General features: G+C 36.0%; 2 protein-coding genes across 5 annotated transcripts in view; one reads left to right on the forward strand and one right to left on the reverse strand.

Moving 5' to 3' along the window:
- LOC145937124 (uncharacterized) overlaps positions 1–20,259 on the forward strand; it is a 153,867-nt gene that overhangs the window by 51,122 nt on the left and 82,486 nt on the right. Inside the window, exon 6 of one of the 4 annotated variants that reach the window (XM_083040004.1) lies at positions 598–619. The exons of the other annotated variants lie outside the window; for them this stretch is intronic. Within the exon in view, the coding sequence (XP_082896130.1) occupies positions 598–611 (14 nt within the window). The 3' untranslated portion in view covers positions 612–619. Of the gene's footprint in view, positions 1–597; positions 620–20,259 lie in introns of those variants that run through there. 4 annotated transcript variants of the gene reach the window in all.
- LOC145937081 (uncharacterized) lies at positions 11,100–12,664 on the reverse strand. Its single transcript, XM_083039910.1, has 2 exons — positions 12,199–12,664; positions 11,100–12,102 (listed from the first exon to the last, which is right to left on the reverse strand). Exons 1-2 carry the CDS (start codon positions 12,658–12,660, stop codon positions 12,025–12,027), a joined length of 540 nt encoding a protein of 179 aa, XP_082896036.1. The 5' UTR covers positions 12,661–12,664; the 3' UTR covers positions 11,100–12,024.

Genomic DNA, 20,259 nt, shown 5'->3' on the forward strand with positions numbered 1-20,259 from the left:
ACGCGTAATCAAACTAACAATAAGAAGACGGTAATCTCTAACGAAACTGACGGTTAACAATAATCACGAGATAATCTCGCGCGGCGCCATTCGATATCCTTCCGACGGCCCGTGGCCGATATCTCTCTCTCTCTCTCTCCTCTCGCGTTCGCGCTCTCGCGTGATCTTTCTCACGCTCACTCTCTCTCTCTCGCCGATGGTCGCGAATATTATTTATTCTCGCTATCGTAACTACGTTACGCGAACTCTCTTTCCATACGCTTTTCAATCGGATCGATAAATAATTCCGCGACGAAATCCTCACGCTACAACGACATTCATTCAAACGCACGACACAATTGTACTAAGACGCGACAACGCACAGTCGCGATATGTAAGCCCGACCGAATCCCGGAGAGACGATAATAACGCGTACTTTAATCCACGGACTGACGGTCTCGGAGGCTCTCGCCACTTAACGTCGATCGCTCGCAAACTCTAAAGCACCAAAGGTCGGGCAGAGCCCTCGCGAACACCTCTAATCTAAAGTTACACCAAAAAGCTCGCGACGACGTTAGAGTGGCTAAAGCCTAGTATACAATACGTCGTATGTCGCAGTTGGATGTCGCTAGTTGCTAGTCGGATGTTGTATGTCGGATATAATTACGACATGCCATTCTACAATTAAGTCGCAAGTCGCATTATTAAATGGTGAAATTATAATAATGGATGTAACAACTTTGGGAATTTATTCAAATTGTTTATTAATTTGGACACAAATAATAAAAATGCGATTATTATTAAAAAGAAGGCGTAGAAAAGTGAGAAGATGGTGGGTAAAACCTCATCTTTATACAAATATCAGACATGAACTTGGCGCTCACCAAAAATTGTTTATGTATTTTAAAAGAAATGATCATGAGGGATTTTTTAATTTTACGAGAATGTCAGTTCAACAATTTAATTATCTACATGATCTTTTAAAACCAATGTTAAAAAAAAGAAGTCGGAGAGAACCATTGCCCACAGAAGTACGTCTTGCTGTAACGTTGAGGTAAGTTTAATGACTACTTTATTGTAATAATAATTAATAGTTGATTTATTTATATTTTATTTATTTTGTAAATTATGAAATTTTATAATTTTCAAATTATTTTCAGTTTTCTAGCTCATGGTGATAGCGTGGCCACTACATCCTTATTTTTTCGAATAGGCAAATCAACTTTATATCAAATAATTCCTGAAGTATGTAATGCCATATGGAAAATATTGCAACCTATATATCTTCGGTGTCCACAAGAAGAAAATGAATGGATTAGAATTGCAGAAGAATTTAATACAATTTGGAATTTTCCAAATTGTATTGGTGCTATTGATGGAAAGCACTGTCGAATTCAAGCTCCACCTAATTCAGGCAGTGCTTTTCATAACTACAAAAGTCATTTCAGTCTTATATTAATGGCCATTGCAGATGCTCATTATCGATTTATTTGGGTGGATATTGGAGATTACGGTATATGTTATTACAAGACTACTACTTCACAAAAACAAGATCTGTCAAGATATCTGTAAAAATATTTTTTTGTTTTAGGTTCTCTTAACGATGCTGGAATTTGATGAAACACCACAATGAAAGAAGCATTTGAAAACAATACATTGTTTATACCAAAGCTCGTGCTTTGCCTAACACGAATTGTTTACTACCATTATGTCTTGTTGGGGATGAAGGTTTCCCACTAAAAACATATTTAATGCGCCCATTTGCAAAAAGGAATTTATGAAATAATGACCAAAGAATATATAACTACCGATTATCAAGAGCACGTCGGATAGTTGAAAATACTTTTGGAATTCTTGTTTCACGATGGCGCATTTTAGAAAAACCATTAGCTCTTAAATTGAGTACTATAGAAAAAATTATTCAAGCAGTAACTTGTTTGCATAATTACATTATAACTACTAACACAGCAAACAATCAATATTTATATGAAGGAATAGTGGATTACGAAGATGACAATGGTGAACTAATACTAGGAAGTTGGCGAAATTTAGTAAGAGAAAATGGAAATTTCTTCAATCCTTTAGGACGAATCGGTGCTAACGTTGGTACAGCGGCTGCCATTAGACAACGTGAAATTTTGACTCAATACTTTGTTTCTGAAGAAGGAAGTATTTCGTGGCAATGGGAACAAATATAGTAAATGTATGTAACTTTAGTATATAACGAATATTTTAATATATTATTTAATTCATTTCATAAAACTTATAACTTTTTATTGCATAAATGTTTTTGTATAACTATAATGTTGTCCTTATTAACAATAATAAATACAGATTTTTTTTATAAATAAAAATTTTAAATAAAGCTTTTTTAGTAAGTCTTTTATTAATTAAAAAATATAAATCATTTCAAAGTATAACATATATATATTTTTTTAATAAAATAGCAATATTATTCATAAAATATACTTTTATATAATACATTTTTAAAGACACATGTAATATAAATAAGTATTTAAAAACTTAAAATAAAGAAATGTATAAAAGAATACTTTGGTTGCAATCATTTTTTAAAAAACAATCTTACATCTTTTCTGATAAAATAAAAAAATCAAAAGTAGCCCATAAAATTAAAAATATTTTTTTCGCAAAATATTTTAACATTTTATACAAAGAACACTTGGCAAAACTTAAGCAATAATGTATATTATAGAAAAACTTTGGTAAGATTAGAAAAATAGATTTTCTAATTATAACATAAATTATAAAATATTAAAAGCAAAAAACAAAAAATCTTGAGTATCACAGTATTGCCTTTTTAAATAAATTTAAAATATAAAAAAAACTTTGGCAATAAATATTAAAACATAATTATTAACTTATATACTTTTAGAATCTTTCTTCATACTTTTGAATTATTTGAAGTACTTCTATAAGACATTGAGTCTTATTTTTAGCAGGAACGTGGTTTAATCCTTCTTCTAAAGCGGACATATATCCATCAGGTTTACGTCTTTGATCACACAATTGTGATGAAATTGTTTTCACAGCCGTAGAAATTTCAGAACTTGCTTCCGCCAATTCACGTTCAATTAGATCATCTTTAATCTTTTTACGTTTAGCAAATTTGTCCATTTCCGGTACAATTTTTTTGATAGCCTTAAATATAGGTAAACTTTTAGAGCTAGAACTCGTACTTGCTTCCGAAAATTGTATGCTGCTTACACTGCTGTAGGTGGACATGGTACTTGCAGGTCTTTTTTCTGATTCGTAATCAAGTGTTATCACAGTGTCCTCATTGATTAGTTGTTCATTATCTAAAAATGTGTTATTGTTAAATTTAGTATTATTGTATTGTATTTAATATCATATAAATTTATTGAAAAAGAAACTATTATTTATGTAATACTTTCTTTTTCACTAAATATACAAACTTTTTTAATAAATACAGATTTATAATAAATACAGATATAATTCTCTCTGTCGGGGCACCTCTTCGTCCTCGGTACTTCGGGATATCTTTTTGGCCTCGATATCAGCTGACGGGAGCGGGCACGCGACGCGCAGGACAGGCAACATAAGAGTGTCGGATCTACTGCCCCGAATCGATATCAGGACGCAATCCTGCGCGAAAGGGGTTGCACGGACGCCCACCCAATTGTCGTGTCGCACGACTTATCGCCGTCGCGCGATTTACGCACGGCTGCACTTAGGGCCACAGCGCCCTTTTCGATAATTCGCGATAAATGTTTTCGGCGTTAATTACGCCGCTTTCTTGGCGGCTTCGCCGGTCCTCGGGTCTTGTAATATCCGGAGGGTTGTCCGAGATTACTTTTCGGTCCTTCCGAACGGTAGCTCGCTCAGATCCGTCCTCGTGGATCCGGGGTGACTTCCTCGCCCCTGCGATGTACGTCATTGCCCTGTTTTGAGGATCGGCGTGATCCGCGCTGTAACGGCCGTGCCCTTGAGTCAGCCAAATGCCAATTTTTGTAAATACGGTTGTTTCGGATGGTTTTTAGGTCCTTTCTTAGTGGTCGGTATTATTTCGCTCTTTCCTCTCGACAACGCTCCGTGTACGACAAAAAAAATAAAAATAAACGCGAATTAATACATGCGATCTCGATATCGCAAGCCGTCTCTCCGGGGAAAATCGGTGGCTCTCGTGCTCTCTTTCTCTCGCGTGGCGCGGCCGCTCGGCCCTTGCCCCGCGCGTTCGGCTGGTGGGACGCGCGTCGTGACGGCAACGTCACAATACATATATATACTCTAAAATAATTTTTTTTTAAATTGCATTTCTCGTGTTACTATATACATGTATTATTTTATCATCTCTTACAATTAGATTTAGTTACTATTTCTCACTCCGGCCGCAATATTACTGAGAGGGCGCTAGTACACAGCGCTCTTTTTCCAGTCACACTAACTCCCGTAAGACCATCGGTCTTTAATAGTACCTAGTCAGTGTCAAAGCAGACCAGCATCAACTTCTTGCTTTAAGCTGCAAGTTTGTTTCGTTGTTCCTTGGGAATGTGTAAAAATGTTTCACATCCAAACGTCCTAATATGATCCAGAGAAGGTTTCTTCCCAGTCCAAAGCTCGTAGGGCGTAGAATTTCTTGTGATGTTGCAGTCCTGTTCAATATGTAGACAGCTGTGTTTACAGCTTCAGCCCATAAATATAACGGAACATCTTTCGCATACAACATCGAACGGGCACTTTCTACAATCGTTCGCATATCGCGCTCTGCTCTTCCATTTTGTTCAGGAGTTGAGGGAGCAGTAGTCTCTAATATTATTCCACATTGTGAAAGGTAAGCCCTAAAATCTTCGTTACAATATTCGCTGCCATTATTAACATGTAAAATTTTTACAGAATTACCGAACTTATTTTTTGCTAGTCTATTAAATTCCTTAAAACATTCTAGAGTATCATTTTTATGTTTGATGAAGAAAACTACTCTGTATCCTGACAAATCATCTTTGAACAATACAAAATATTTTGCATCTTGCACAGATAGTACAAACATTGGCCCGCAGAGATCACTATAAATCAATTCTCCAGGTTTTGCTTTAATATGCTTAGATGGAGCAAAAGATAACTTATGCTGTTTTCCATACATACAGGATTCACAGAAAAATTTTTCTACATCTGTTAATTCTATGCCACTAATTAAATTCTTTGAAACCATAACTTTAATAGATTTTATATTCAAGTGACCCAATCTCTCATGCCATCTGCGCAGGCTTTCCTTTGTCACTACATTTGCTTCTTGCACAACAACTGTCTGAAACTGCATATGATATAAATTATTTTCTTTACGTATTGCAGAAGCGGTAAGCATATTATTTTCAAAGATGTCCGCATAAATACCTTCTTTAACAATTTTCATACCTTTCTTTGTAATTACTCCTGAGAATAAATTCTTATTTAAATTTGGAACGTACAAAGCATCAACAATGACCGCATCAAACCATTTATTGTTAACAAGCTTCATTATTTTGACGTTGCCTTTTCCTTTTATAGCTAATTCTTGGCCATTACCTAGAACAACGAAATTATTATCATTTATTTCTTGAAAATCAAAGAGTAATTCACGACGATATGTCATGTGTGAGGTAGCACCACTATCAAAAATCCATATCTCATTTTCTAAGATAGACTATGTCTTGTTTACATTAGTTTGTTGTACGTTAAATGCAGAATAATTTCCCTGCTGAGAATTTTGATGCGGTTTATGCTGTGTGTTTTGTTGCTCCTGATTTCTAAACTTTCTTTCTCCACGACATTCTTTAGCAAAATGTCCTTTTTTTTTGACATTTATAACAAATTATTTTTGACTTATCTAATTTTGACCGCTGTTTATTCCCTTTTTGAGTAACGGATTTATCTACATTTGATGAAGTAGCAAGAGCGACTTCAGTACTATCGGATGTACTTAGACTCGTATCTTCATCTAATAAACGCGATGTTAAATTTTGAATTGTTTGTTTTGTCTCATCTAATGACAACCACGCTTGGCGAAGACTTTTAAATTTTGGGGGCAAGCTACCTAATATTTTAGTCATTATCGCTATATCGCTTATACCTTCACCCGTATCTCTAATCTGTTGCGCGAGATTTTCAATCTTTGCAATATGCTGTGCTATCGAATCATTTGAACTCATTTTATACTGAGAAAATCTTTCGTGCGCTATCATTTTATTCATTTCGGTCTTTTGTTCGTAAATCGCATCTAACTTATCCATAATTTGCTTAGACGATTGACAATTTTCGATAAGCGTAATCTGGGAGTAATCCATCGCCGATGTCAACAGGAACATGGCATACGCATCGTCCTTTATCCACTTCTTCTGCATGTCCCCTTCCTGGGGCGGTCTTGCCTCGATTTCTTTGACAATCTCGAAGAGGCCTTTTGCTCGTAAGGCACAGCACATCTGGAACTTCCACTGGTGATAGTTTTTTCCCTCGAATTTTCCAACCGATGCTATGTCAATCCGTCATTGTAAATCCACACAATCTAAATGTACCACGCTTGACTTGATGCGCTCGTACGTACGTTAATTTAGGTTATGATAACCACGCTTCCACTGCGTCAATTGTCTGTCTTTTATGACTTCACGCCAACAGTATTCACTTTATTGATATGAGTATACTGGGCCCATAACCTATTATAATATAAGATCAACCCGGGATTCAAAACGTACTTCGACTTTAAAAGAAAACTTTATTTTTCATACAGAATAAAAAATTATCATATGTAATGAACAAGAGACTACGTGCGCAGTCCTTTATATCGACTAAATTCGAATGACTTCGATTCATTTATCGATTATCATTACAGAGAAAAATAAAAGCGCGAGATTCAGAAAACTTAACAGTATCTTATGCCTTTTTGGCATTTGGCCTACAAACTTCATAACTATTTAAAACAAAATGTAATAAATATGTAAATGTTTAGTTTATTAAAAGATTCGTTATAAAAATATTGTGTAAATATATATATATATACATACATATATGTGTGTGTGTGTGTGTGTGTGTGTGTGTGCAATACAAAAATAATTTAATCATGTAAAAACATCATTTAAAAATTGTTGTTTTTTTTATTTAAAAATGATTGATGCACAAGAAGCAATAAACAAAATGATTAATGATATTTGGTGGAGATGGTAACATCGTTGATTCAATGTCCAATTTCAAGCTGAACTAGCTGTCATAATTACGCCTTTTTTTATTTATCTTTTGTTATTATCTGAAGTTGAATCCAATGTATCTTCTGCCCTTTTGGCTTTTATCCTGCAAGTTTGATAAATTTCTAAAACAATAAATTGTAATATACAGGGTGTTACAAAAGCATCGGATTTGCTTAGCACCATGCGATAGAGAATGAAAATCCAAGAAGAAATGTCTAATACTATTTTTCGATGCGGTGAATAGTTTCGCCGTAATTCATCATTGTAATCAGTCAATAAGCGCGGAGGTACAAGAGAAAGTCAGCGACGGAGAATGCGTGAAGTTGGCCCCCTGTTATTAAAAATTTAAAAATGCTTCTAATGCTAATAATTATCGATAAAATTCTTCGGAAGGCTACCAAAATTTTCAATAGAACTGTCGGTTACCGAGAAATATTTCCATTTTGTCGGGACTTAGAAAATTTTCGAATTTGTATCTTCAACTAGCGAGAACTTTTTTATTTCGCAGCCTACAGCTTCAAGTGCTAATAATTATCGATAGAACTCTTCAGGCGGCTACCAGAACTCTGAACAGAACTGCCGATTACCGAAAAAATTTTTACCGCTATAGGACTTACAAAGATTTGTCTATCAGACAAAGTAAGAAAAAATTCAATAATAAATAAATTTATTTATTATAAAGCGATAAAACATTTGCTTTCTTATAACAAGTGCTCAAAGTGTCCACCATTAGCTTTCAAACATTTATTTGCTCTATTTATGACACTTTCTGTGGCATGTCGAATGTGGTGTCATTGTACATTATTAAACGCTATTTGAATTTGCTCCTCCAATTCGTCCTGCGTTTCTACGCGATTAAAATATATTTTTTCTTTTTGTGCACCCCACAAGAAAAAATCACAGGGATTCCAATCTTGGGGGCCATTTCCAAAAAGGACCCATCCAATTATCTCCATATGTATTATTTAAATATTGCCGTACAGGTGCTATTTAATTAAAACAGTAATATTTTATAAAATTAGTATTGATTTTTATTCAGTTTTATTAAGACGGAAAAATTAAAATAAAAAAATTAAATAAATTAAATTAAATTAAATTTCTTTAAAATTAAATTTTGCGAAAATACAAACATTAAAATAATAGTAAAGCATCATGTGTCTATTAAAAAGCAAAAGAAATTATCAGAAGTTACTTTATGATACAAAAAACATTGCAAAGTAATATTAATATGGACCGAAACGTACTAAATAAATCTATACTAATCGAAATATTTGCGCCTTTCTTACCGCGCTCGGCTCTTAATTAGCCTGTTCTTTACCTTACATATAGTTTTACTATTAGAGCCTTTTTCCTATATTTTTTGTAATATTAATAGTTGTAAATTCTAATAATAATAATAATAATTTTAATAATTTTTTAAATTAATTTATAGCATTTGTAACCTGCATAATGTGCTGGACATTCATCATGCATAAAAATGATGTTGCGTCGAAATAACGGCATATCGTCGATAGCAGCAGGAGGGAAAAGTAAATTTGGCAACTCATCGCGCAAAAATTCCATGTAATTGAGACCGTTTATCCTTTCCGGTAAAAATACTGGTCCAATCTAAAAATAATTATTTGAGATTTGTCATAAATAGACATTATTATGACTTCATAAAAATTTTAATTAGTTACAAAAGTAGAAGCAAAAAAAAAACGAAATGTAAAAGAAGACTGAAAGCATCATATAAAGAAGCTAAAAATTAAACCAAAAATAAATGCATAAAGCTCCAATCAGAAGAGAAAAATCGAAAGATCAGAAATGAAACCGAAAAAAATCAAAAATTAAAATTTTTCATGTAAATTATTAACTTATCATCGATCAAGCCGGCCCAAACATTGATTTTAAACCGATATTGAGATTTATTATCCCAGGTCAAAAAAGGATTTTCAACACTATAATAATGATAATTATGAGTGTTAAATATTCCATCTTGTGTAAAAGTACATTCGTCAGTCCACAGTATTCGACGAGGAAATAGTGGATTTTGTCTCACTGCATCTAAAAAATTTCGTGAAAACCTTTGACGTAGAGGATAGTCACGAGGAAGCAATTGCTGCACTCGAACAAAATAGTATGGATGTATTTTTTCTTCTTTTAAAATTCTATGAACAAGAACGTGCGAAATTCCCAATTCTCTCCCGATCACTCTCGTACTTGTTCGAGGATTGGCTTCGACTTGCGCTATCACATTTTCTTCCATTTCTGGATTTCTTATACGAGGGCGTCCTTCCAGTTGTAGAGGCATAACGTTGCCAGTTTCATGTAAACGTCTCACTGTTCCAAGGATCACATTTGCGTTTGGGTGTCGCTCGTTTGGATATATTCGTTGATATTCCCTAACCGCAGCAGCTACGTTTCCCTCATTTTCAAAATACAAACGGATCATACTAAAATAATTTTCCGCAAAATAATGTGCCATGATTTTCACATATAAAATAAAAATTTTTATATTTTATTTGTCATTCTTGTCATTTGTCATTTAAGAAAAGAAAATTTTTATTTTTCATTTGTCATTCTTGTTGTCATAAAACAAAATAAAAGAAATATAATTTTTATAATAAAGCAATATTTTTAAAAGAAAGCAATAAAAGAAATGATTAATACTAGGTGGAGATGGTAACATCGTTGATTCAATATCCGATTAGCTAGAGTCACTATCATAATTACGTCCAGTTTTTATTTTTCTTTTGTTATTATCTGAATTAAATCGGATGTATTTTCTGCCTTCATGGCTTTCAGCCTACAAAGCCTTACATGCTTTATAACTTTCTAAAACAATAAATTGGAATATATATATAAATGTTTGGTTTATTAAAAGAGTCGCTATAAATATTTTGTGTAGATATACCTATATATGTGTGTGTAATACAAAAATAAATAATTTAATAATGCAAAAACATCATCCAAAAATTTCTGCGTGTTTCTTTTATATAAAAATTATTGGTGTATAGAATACAATAAAAGAAATAATTAATTATACGTGGAGGAGATAGTAACATCGTTACTATCTTTCGTTAATTCAATATCCGAGTCCGAGTTACAATCATTATCATTATTACGTTTTTTAAAGTTCTTTTTTGTTATTATCTAATTTAAATCCAATATACCTTGTACCTTTAATTTTTAGCCTACAAACTTGATAAATTTCTAAAACAATAAATTGTAATATATATATAAATGCTTAGTTTATTAAAATAGTCGTTATAAATATTTTGTGATGATATATGAGTAGTAGTATGTCAGCTATAGGGAGTCAAAACAAACCCCCACCACTCAACCACTGGCGCCGACCCCCCACCACTCGACCACTGGCGTCGTACCCCCACCACTCGGTCACTGACGCTGTCAGATATGGCCCGTCAAACTAACCCCCTCCACTCCCCGCTGGTTTTCGATTAGATAAGACAGTGTCACACCTTATATCTGGTAGCGATATTATTATTAGTGATAATGAAGCACTTAAAACTTAAACAATAGAAACAAAGATCAGTGACGGCGTGATGAAAAAAATAACAAAATTATCCCACGGTTGAAGATTACAATAGAGCTTTACGAGAATGTTTCGCTGTTAAAAGGAAAAAGGGAAAGAGTGGAAAGAAAATACTGGATAATTTAAATTAAAAAAAAGACACATTTATTCATGGTGATTTCACAAAAGTCAATATAGTTATTATAAGTATATACATAAAGTTCAAAATGTTTTAAACATGTTTCTCGCGAAGAAAAATTTTACAAAATAAATGTGCGATTAATCGATCATTAACTTATTACACTTAAAATTGCGGGAGAAGGACGTTTCATAAATTTTAATTTTATTTTACAATTATTACAAACTTATTACTAATACTATATACAAATACGATTTACTATTACAATATTTCCAATTGCTTACCTAATAAATGTAAAAAATATTTGTGATCTATTTGAAAAGAAAGACGGAAGACTGGAAAAATACGAGAGAAAAGAATATTATTCTGATGGTAAATAATCGTGTGGAACTGAATAACGGTTATTGATAAATCTACGTTTTACTAATACTGGTACCCATATTTTCGTCTCGTTCCGCGTTACAATTTCATGAAACGCAGTGCGTCGAATGGCGCTAAAACGCAGATTTATCGATGTCTCATCTTCTTCTTCTTCTTCGTCATCTTCTTTTTCTCGTGTTTTTTCTCGCTCTAATAACAATTTTTTAATACTATTAAAATTAACACGTCGCGAGTTCTCGTAATTCAGAGTTATACCTTTAACTTTGCAAGTTTCATGTATACGTCCGTCTGGTGTTCGCACAATGTAGGCGTAAAATTTCGGACCGCCGGACACAAACTCTTCGATGTAGCTACCATGACCGTAGCTTTCGAGTTCGTCGGTCATATCGCCTAGAAAATTGCCTGTACTCGGTTCGTACTCATTCGGATTTCCTGTGCTTACGTAAATGCAAGAATCGGTATCGTAATATAATACACGACGATCTAAACGTTCCAGATATTCATACAATTTTAGTCGTGCCTGTGCAGTTGTGTATGCGGCTATCACGACGTTAGTTATCGGTGAGGCCACGAAACATATAGTACCTCGTCGTTTACAGGTAATATATCGGATATCTCGTGTTCGGGACTTGTTAATAATGTCATTAAATCGTGATAAGTAAACGCTGTTGCGTTTTAACGACCTCGGTATTTGGCAAATTGGAACGCTGGCCGAATTTTCCTCAAAATGAATTTAAGCAAAGCCCTGCGACCGAGCGTAAACCGGGATTCCGTGCGATGTTATGCTTATCGAGAACGATATCTTCGGTTTCCTCCTACTCCCGTAGGTATCGCTCTTTAGCGTCGTCGTCATCCCCGCATTCGCTCGGCCACCCACTTGTTTCCTGTTTAAGCTGCAAAAATGAGTTTATATATTTAGCGAACAATCCGCTCTGACGTGTTTCGCGATTGTATCGACTAATTTCATTATATTGCCAAATTTCATTTACTTTTGTCACGAGATAACCCTTTTCGACGGCCTTGCGTAATTCGCAGGACACCCACGTACCCTCGAATTCGCGTTTGCTAGGACGCTTGTACGTACATGCCGTCTGTGATAATGTTTCGTAGCAACTGCGACATAAGGCGAATAACAATTTTCCGTGCGCTCGATACGGGAGTAACGTGTGAAATAAATCGCGTGGTGGAAGTAGCGTACAACGTACGAGGCCTTCGACCGAGTCAAAATTATAATTCGGAGCTGATCCGATTAAAGCGGAGCATTCATCGCCGATATAAATATCCGGATGGCCGATAGGAAAAGCTCCCGTCTTTAATACATACGGGTACAAAGAACATACGTCCACGTAACGTATTTTCTCAGCACCCGTGACTTTGTAAAGGGTCGCAATATTTCCCGTACGTCCACCGAAAAATGCGTCACGAGGATCGAGCGGTGCTATTTCCACCATCGGATGACTCTCGAGAAATTCACGCATTTCGCGATTATCCCTCATTTTTCGATCGAAGGCACACTCCCATTTTTCCGTCACTAAGTATCCCCGTTGTCGAAGTCGCCACGTGATTGCGAGAGTTCGTTCGTATCGCGATCGTGTCACCACGTTCTGTAGCCGACGAAAGAGACTTATCACGATTTATCGGGAAGCAAGTCGCACACCCGTGCCAAAAACAGCCGTGGAACTGTAGAACGTAGCGCTGTGTCGTCGCTTTCACCGACGTTTCATAATATCCGTCAACGAGCGTTCCATCAATCGTGCGATATTCTTGCCCACGCCCCGCGTGGTTTATCGGATGGTCTAGTTCACGCTCCATCCATATTAACCATTTCAGAGCTTTACGTGAATGATTATTCGTTTTCCTATATCCACCGCGAGGAATAACTCCTATTTCATTTTCGCGTAAAACCGTCATACACGTCGAGGCAATAGTCGTGCATTCTTCAAATGGACATACATTACCGCGGTCGATGAAAATTTTTCTAAATGCTATACACACTTGTCGAAGAATATCAACGGTACGGCAACAACGCACAATCTCGCGTTGAAAATCGAATATTACTTTCTTTTGCATCATTTCGGTGTGCCATGCAAGAAAGCGTTCGCGTATTTCTGTCTTCATATTTTCAGGTGAATAATAATGCACGGCGGGTAATGGTCCGACATACGATTGATTTTCGACAGTGTTAAATAAATGTGGAAAAATTCCTTTATCCGACGTATTCTTCAACCCGAAAGCCTTCGGTAGCTCGGATAATCGCATCGGCATATAATTAACACTGTCGATGAACTTCGTATGTCCTATCGTTAATACCATAATTTTCGTACCGTTCAAAATTATTTTCGGTTCCAGGTTATTCCGATTTTCAACTATATGTTGCAGAATAAATTGCGCGTCGAACGCTTTCGCATTATGTGCTATGCATATGATCTTCTTGAAACATTTCGTCCTTCGCGTTGCGAAATCTATGAATTGTTTCACCGGATCATGACGAAATACGAACTCTCGCACACCATCGACAGCGCACGGATATATTGTTGTTTTGCGCGCAAGTTCGCAATTTGTTGCGCGATGCAAAGTGTCGGAACGTGTTTTTTTACGTACATCGTGCCTTTAATCGTCTCGTCCTGCCGCGTTTCAAAGTTGTAAAACACGAATGCGACGCGTTCTTTTCTACGTTCATATGTAGATTTGTTCGCTTCCACGTTATCAATTAAGTCTTCTTCTTCCTCCTCGACGTCAATTGTCATCGTCGCATCTATCGCCGGCAGCGATGTCGACGTCGATGGTCCGACAGTGTAATTAACGTCGACACGAAGAGGTTGCATATAGCATAAATGATTTTGAGGTTGCGACAAACGACATAATCTGCAGTAAGAAACGCCGCATTCATGCTTCGCATTCACTTTAATCATTTTCCCACATTTATCGCAAAAACGTATCATGCTGCAAATACTTGCGGGTGATTTACCGTTATATGATTTCTGACTATGATGACGTTCGAAACACGATGAACCATAAAACGACCGATTGCACACGTCGCATTTTACGATTTGCGTATCAGAATGATGGCACGACGGCACGGCAAAACAACGCAAAGTGGATATTTATTCGAACATCGGTGACCGTTATTGTTTCGAAAACCTACATTGCACGCTACGCAATAATTACGAGAACCGGCGGCGGCTTTTAAATTTAATATAGGATTGTAATGACGTGAATTCTCGTAATACATAATATTTAATCGCCGAGAGGATTCGCGTCCAAGAGAAGCAGCGAGTATCGCTGTACCGTCGTACAACGGTTTCTCGCCGCGACCAAAAGTGCTAAAATTATATACAACGATCGCGATATTGTCAGCGGCGAGATATCGTTGGAAACCCTCGATTTCGTGTATCCCGCATCCCTCTTCAGACATTATCACACCGGCATTTCTCGTTAATATAGCAGCCCATTCGCGTTGTAACACCGAACGCGAGTGTCTTACTGCATTCCACTTATCGTGTAATTCTCCTGTTCGTATGTTACCGCGTTCGCAGTAAGTTTGCGCTACTACGAGGGAGCGAGGGAAACACAAATTATCGGAATTAGTTATTTCGACTATCGAGCGTTTCGCGACATCTTCACACGTTAATACGTTACGTCCGCGACCCGAAGGAACTGTGATATTAAAAATACGCACGTTAAATTGTTCGGCGATATCGAGACCTCCGGCGCTCTGCGCTACCGAACTTACAAGACCCCAAATATCCTCGTGAGTCAAGTCACGCACCGGCCGAAAGGATAAACCCGCGGGACCATGCGATAAATTCGGTGAATCGAACGTTAATCTTACATAATCACCCGGTTCGCACGAATTTATCGCAAACGCGTGAATTTCACAAAAAGCGTTTTCCAAAAAACGATAAATATCCCCACCTTCGGGTAGCGGACGTATCGCGAAACTCGCTTCTCTTCCAATTACCCCGAATCTCCTAAATCGACGCGCATTTTCCCCCAGCAAATTTACATGCATAAAATTATTGCCGACCTGTTGTTGCTGTTGTTGTGGCTGTTGTTGCGAATGTTGACGATGATGCTCCTCCTCTTCACTCCCTTCCGTCTCTGGTGAGTTAATATTGTGATTATCCTCTTCATCCTCCTCCCTCGCGATTACTTCTTCATTATTTTGCGATAATAATCTCTCATTTTGCTCGTGACCTCTGACCCCTCCGCCACTTTGTACTATCAAAAAAGGAAATTGTAAAATTAAATATAAATTGTATAAAATACTATGATAATATTGCTTTTATTTTATGTTCGAATTTAATCTTTGCTCAACTGCTAGCGTCATAATATAGTGAGATAACTCACCTTTCGACGGTAATCGACATGCTTCGAGTAACGCATCCTTCTCCTTCTACGTTAATATTCCGGAGAATAATTAATCGACAAGCGACGAATTTCTAATAAAAAATTTTTAATTCGTTTAAGGTTGAATTCAAACATAAAAATTTGGTAAAAGACAAAATAACGGCGTTACCTTCCGTCCGAGGATCGAATTCGCTTCTCTCGTCTTCTTCTTCTTCTTCCTCTTGATTTTCTTCTTCCTCATCCTCTTCCCGATGATCTTCTTGCTCTTCCTCCGTTTCTTCTTCTTCTTCCTCTTCTTTTTCCCAAAGCTTTTTCCCCTTGCTCTTCCTGTTCTTCCTCCTGTTCTTCCTCTTCTTCTTGCATTCTATTTAGGTGCTCTGCGATCATTGGGAAAACTTTAAAATCATAAAGAAGATAATATATTTTTCATATTTTACTCGCTCATGTAAAACGTTTAAATAAATTTTAAAGTATTAACTTACGGGGTGAAAATATTTCAGGCTCGGCTGAGCTCACGCTGTCAATATCAGCATTATTGTCATCGTCATCTGCGTTATCTAAAAACTATATATTCATATATATTTCGTAAAAATTTTTTACATTTTTCTTTTACATTATTTTCTTAAAATTGAAGCTTACCTGACGATAACGAAATAACCGGAATTACCTCAGCTGCATTTCTGTTTAATCGTGCTCTCCCTAAAAATTTAATGTTTTATTGAAAATTTTATAAAGTTTAATATTTTATTTATACAACGTATGTAACACTTACGTGCAGGTGGTGCGTCGACGAGCTCTTCTTCATTCTGTCGTTTTTGTCGCGGTACGGAAGCTATACTTACCACATTCGCGGGAATATTCCGTTCTATAAATTATTAATTTGAAAATTTAAGATAATTAAGTTCTGAGAATTTTTGGAGTTTAATTGCATTTTTTAAAAACACATTTTATTACCTGATATACGATTTCTCCGATAATTAAGTAACAGAAAGGCAATATGTCCTGCTACATCTTCCTCCTCGTGGCCAAACGCTTCGCGCACTTCTATTATTTCACCCGCGAAACGTAATAATCGATTATTACTGTTAAAATGTCCTAGTCTATATAAAATTGCTAGTAAGGTATTTGAACTAGCACATGCAAATCGTTCAAAAACCATGTAATTGTTCTCCGACGCTTCATCCGATAAACTGGATAAATATTGCGCTGTGTTAAACGTTGGTAGCAAATTTGATGCTAAGTTGACGCACTTTGTTACCATAACTTTAACTCCCGACATTTTTCAGTTTTATTAAGAGACAAGTTAACCAATTTAGCAAAAAATCCTGAGTGAAAAAATGTTTGATCTTATGATTTCTGCATTTTTAACTTACAGAAAATAGTATAATTATTTTTTTTTACAATCTAACGTTACAACCAGTGTTGTTCTCGGGGACGCTTTCTCGCGCATGCACATCGAACGCAGTCTTAAAATACATATTAAAATGATTAAAAAAGGGATGTTGTAGGTACTCTCTCATTCAAATAATATTAAAAATTATCATTTTAGATTATTTTCAATATTTGAATGAGAGCGTGCCTACAACACCCCTTTTTTTATCATTTTAATATGTATTTCAAGACTGCGTTCGATGCGCATGCGCGAGAAAGCGTCCCCGAAAACAACACTGGTTGTAACGTTAGATTGTAAAAAAAAATAATTGTACTATTTTCTGTAAGCGAACAAGTCGCAACAGAGCAAGTTGTCGATCGCACGGTCGAACTCGTAAAACTTTTTTTTCTTACGCTACGTGAAATTTATATACTTTTCTCTACTTCTCGAAAAGTGAGTAGTGTCAAATCTAAATTATTTTTCCATGTAACATATAGATTTTAAAGAAAAAGGTTAGCGATATATCCTAAAATATTTTTCTTTCATTTTTAAGCTTGTTTGAAAAACCTACTGTTCTTAAAACTTATCTGTTGTTAAAACTTATCTGCTCTTTTCTTAGCTACTCTAAAAAAATATATTTTATTGCAGAAGTATTTTGGTAGAATTATTTGACGCACTTTATTATCTTAAATAACTTTGTAAACACACATTTTCCCAAATTCGACATCCTTCGGGCGCTATCTCGTCGCCGGGATTCAACATCCCTCATCAGCCATCTAGGCGCCGACATTCTATATCAGATAATTTTTTTACACCCGACAGTATCTCATTTCTTTTTGGAAATATTTCTTAAAGCTGAAGTATTATCATAAATTACTGTTCAAAATTATCTAATTTTGTTACGATAAATTGTTTGAAAAAAATTTTTTAAACAAATTTGTTATTCTAGATAATATAATTCTAGAATTTTCCGTTCCCTCTCTTTTTTCCCGTTCTCTCTCGCACACTCGCACACTTCTTATGTAGCGTGCAAGTTTGAACATGAAAAATCATAATTTTTCCGTTATTTAGTTGTGTAAGTAAATTTTTTCTCCCACTTTTCTGAAATTTGAGGCAATATAAGCGCCTGTGAAGTCGAGGTTTCGTATTTATTCTGTCTCGGATGTTCGAAGTAGTTCTTAGCTTCGACAGTGATAAAAAATTTCTCCAAAATTCACTATCCCGTCGTGTTGTTGTGACTATTCTTCGCTAAATTTTACACGAAAAGTGATAACAATGGCAGCTTCGAAGATAGTAACTGATTCTGGGGAATCCGAGACCAATATTATCAAGAATATTAACAACGACAACGTCGAAGGGAGAAACGAACGGCAATATTTATTACTATCAACAACGTATGGACTTAATTCTTCCTACACAAAGAAGTTACAAGCGACGAGCGAGGGCTGTTTCGTTCCGATTGTTAAATTAACGGGAAATTATGCCGATGGAATTTGCTTCGATTTCGATACATGGAGTCAGTTTCAAGCCAATATGGAGGAGATGAGAGTATACTTGTGTGAAAATCAAAAAATAAGACCAAGTGCCATCGCTATCAGCAATATTTGTATCAACTTCATCAGTGCTTATGGAGCGAGAACTATACTGGTAACGTACAAGGAAAACGAGGGACATTCTACGAAGAATGGCGAGATTGAAGAAGAAGAGACGCAACCTGCGACGAAGAAACGAAAAACGTACAGCGTTAGCAATCGTGATGCAGAAAGCTACTTTTCTCGGACTGGAAAAAATTCTAAAATGCGTAGATACGCATTTAACGCAGTTAGTTTCTATAGTTGACGCTGTTAATGAAACTGCGAGATATTTAATCAACGAAATAGAATTGAAACTTCCTTTGTTTTTATAGATCGGGAAATTATAAAACTTACCGTCAAAAGTAATTATCAGGAAATTAAACGAAATGTACAATTGCAAATAAATAACTTGACGTTTTTAGATGTATACTTTAACATTGTATTTGTAGAATTACTTTGTCTTCGATTTAATGAAATTGTCCGTATAATTCTGCTAAAACGTACAAATTAATTTTATAAAACAAAAATTATTATCAATAATAAATAAAATTTTTCTTACCTTAATCAAAACATTTAGTTTTACCCACTCTGTACCCTCACTACTCCTGTACTTACTGCAAATGTAGAACATTACATCGTAGATTATAGTTTGACTCTCAAACTTATCATTTCCGGTTACAAAAAGCAAACGAGTAGCACGGAGAGCACCGCGTATATAAGCTCATCAGCAGCGGTGCTCCGGAAAAACGCTGGTGCGAGCACACCTCAGCGGAAACATCCTCGCGTCGCATCCGCGGCAACGAATCGGCTGAACGAGCCACGGTGCTCTTCGCTCGTACGCGTGTAGGAAAACGCTGACGCGAGCATGCGACCGCCGCGGATGGGCCCCCGAAACGCGGGAATAAGCTTATAACTAAGTTGAACCAACACTTTAATATTTTTAAAACAGTTATGCGTCACGCGTGTACATTTTTACACACACACGCGCGCGCGCATACATATACACTTTCACGTAATTGTTACTAACAATAAGTTGTATACGTTAACTTTTTCATTTATGAAATCGTGAGTAGTACCTAAATTAATCATTTCGTGAAATGGACGTACGGTGAAAACATCCGTGGACGTCGATCGTCTGCGGACCTACAGGCTGTGGGAAAACGATTTTCGTGAAAACTTTTCTTAGGTATTTATTCGACATGGCCGATGTTCGATTCGAAAGAATTTTATTTTATTACGCCGAATGGCAAGATGCGTATCAGCGACTACAACGCGAAACGAGTGAAAGTAAAGAAGAAGAAAAAAACGGAGTACGTAAGAACGAATACGGTAATACTTTACTAAAAACGAAGAAAAATATAATTGAATTTCACGAGGGGTTACCGCGTCCGGAAGATTATTCCAATGATCCACTGACTCCAAAATTGGTAATAATCGACGATCTTATGAGAGAATCATCATGCGATGCTATCGTAGATCTGTTTACCAAAGGAAGTCATCATAAGAATCTCAGTGTTATACTTATTTCGCAAAATCTTTTCCATCAGGGACGCGGACAACGTGATATATCTCTCAACGCGAATTACATTGTAGTTTTTAAAAATCCGCGTGATCGTGCTCAAATTCGTCACCTCTCGCGTCAAGTATATCCCGACGATCCGAAATTTCTGGAAGAAGCATACTACGATGCTACCTCGCGACCCCACGGATATTTATTGCTCCATCTGAAACAATCGACTCCAGACGAATATCGC

This window comes from Prenolepis imparis, unplaced genomic scaffold, assembly GCF_030444845.1.
Source record: "Prenolepis imparis isolate NDT839.2.m4 unplaced genomic scaffold, iyPreImpa1.0 SCAF_1, whole genome shotgun sequence".
NCBI classification, from domain to species: domain Eukaryota; kingdom Metazoa; phylum Arthropoda; class Insecta; order Hymenoptera; family Formicidae; genus Prenolepis; species Prenolepis imparis.

Bases quoted from the DNA above. Each gene is read 5' to 3' on its own strand.
- LOC145937081 (XM_083039910.1), bottom strand. From the start codon at position 12,660: ATGGTGGAAATAGCACCGCTCGATCCTCGTGACGCATTTTTCGGTGGA. The intron at 12,103-12,198 runs GTAAATGAAATT...TCATTTTTGCAG, and splicing joins AGGGTTATCTCGTGACAAAA to CTTAAACAGGAAACAAGTGG.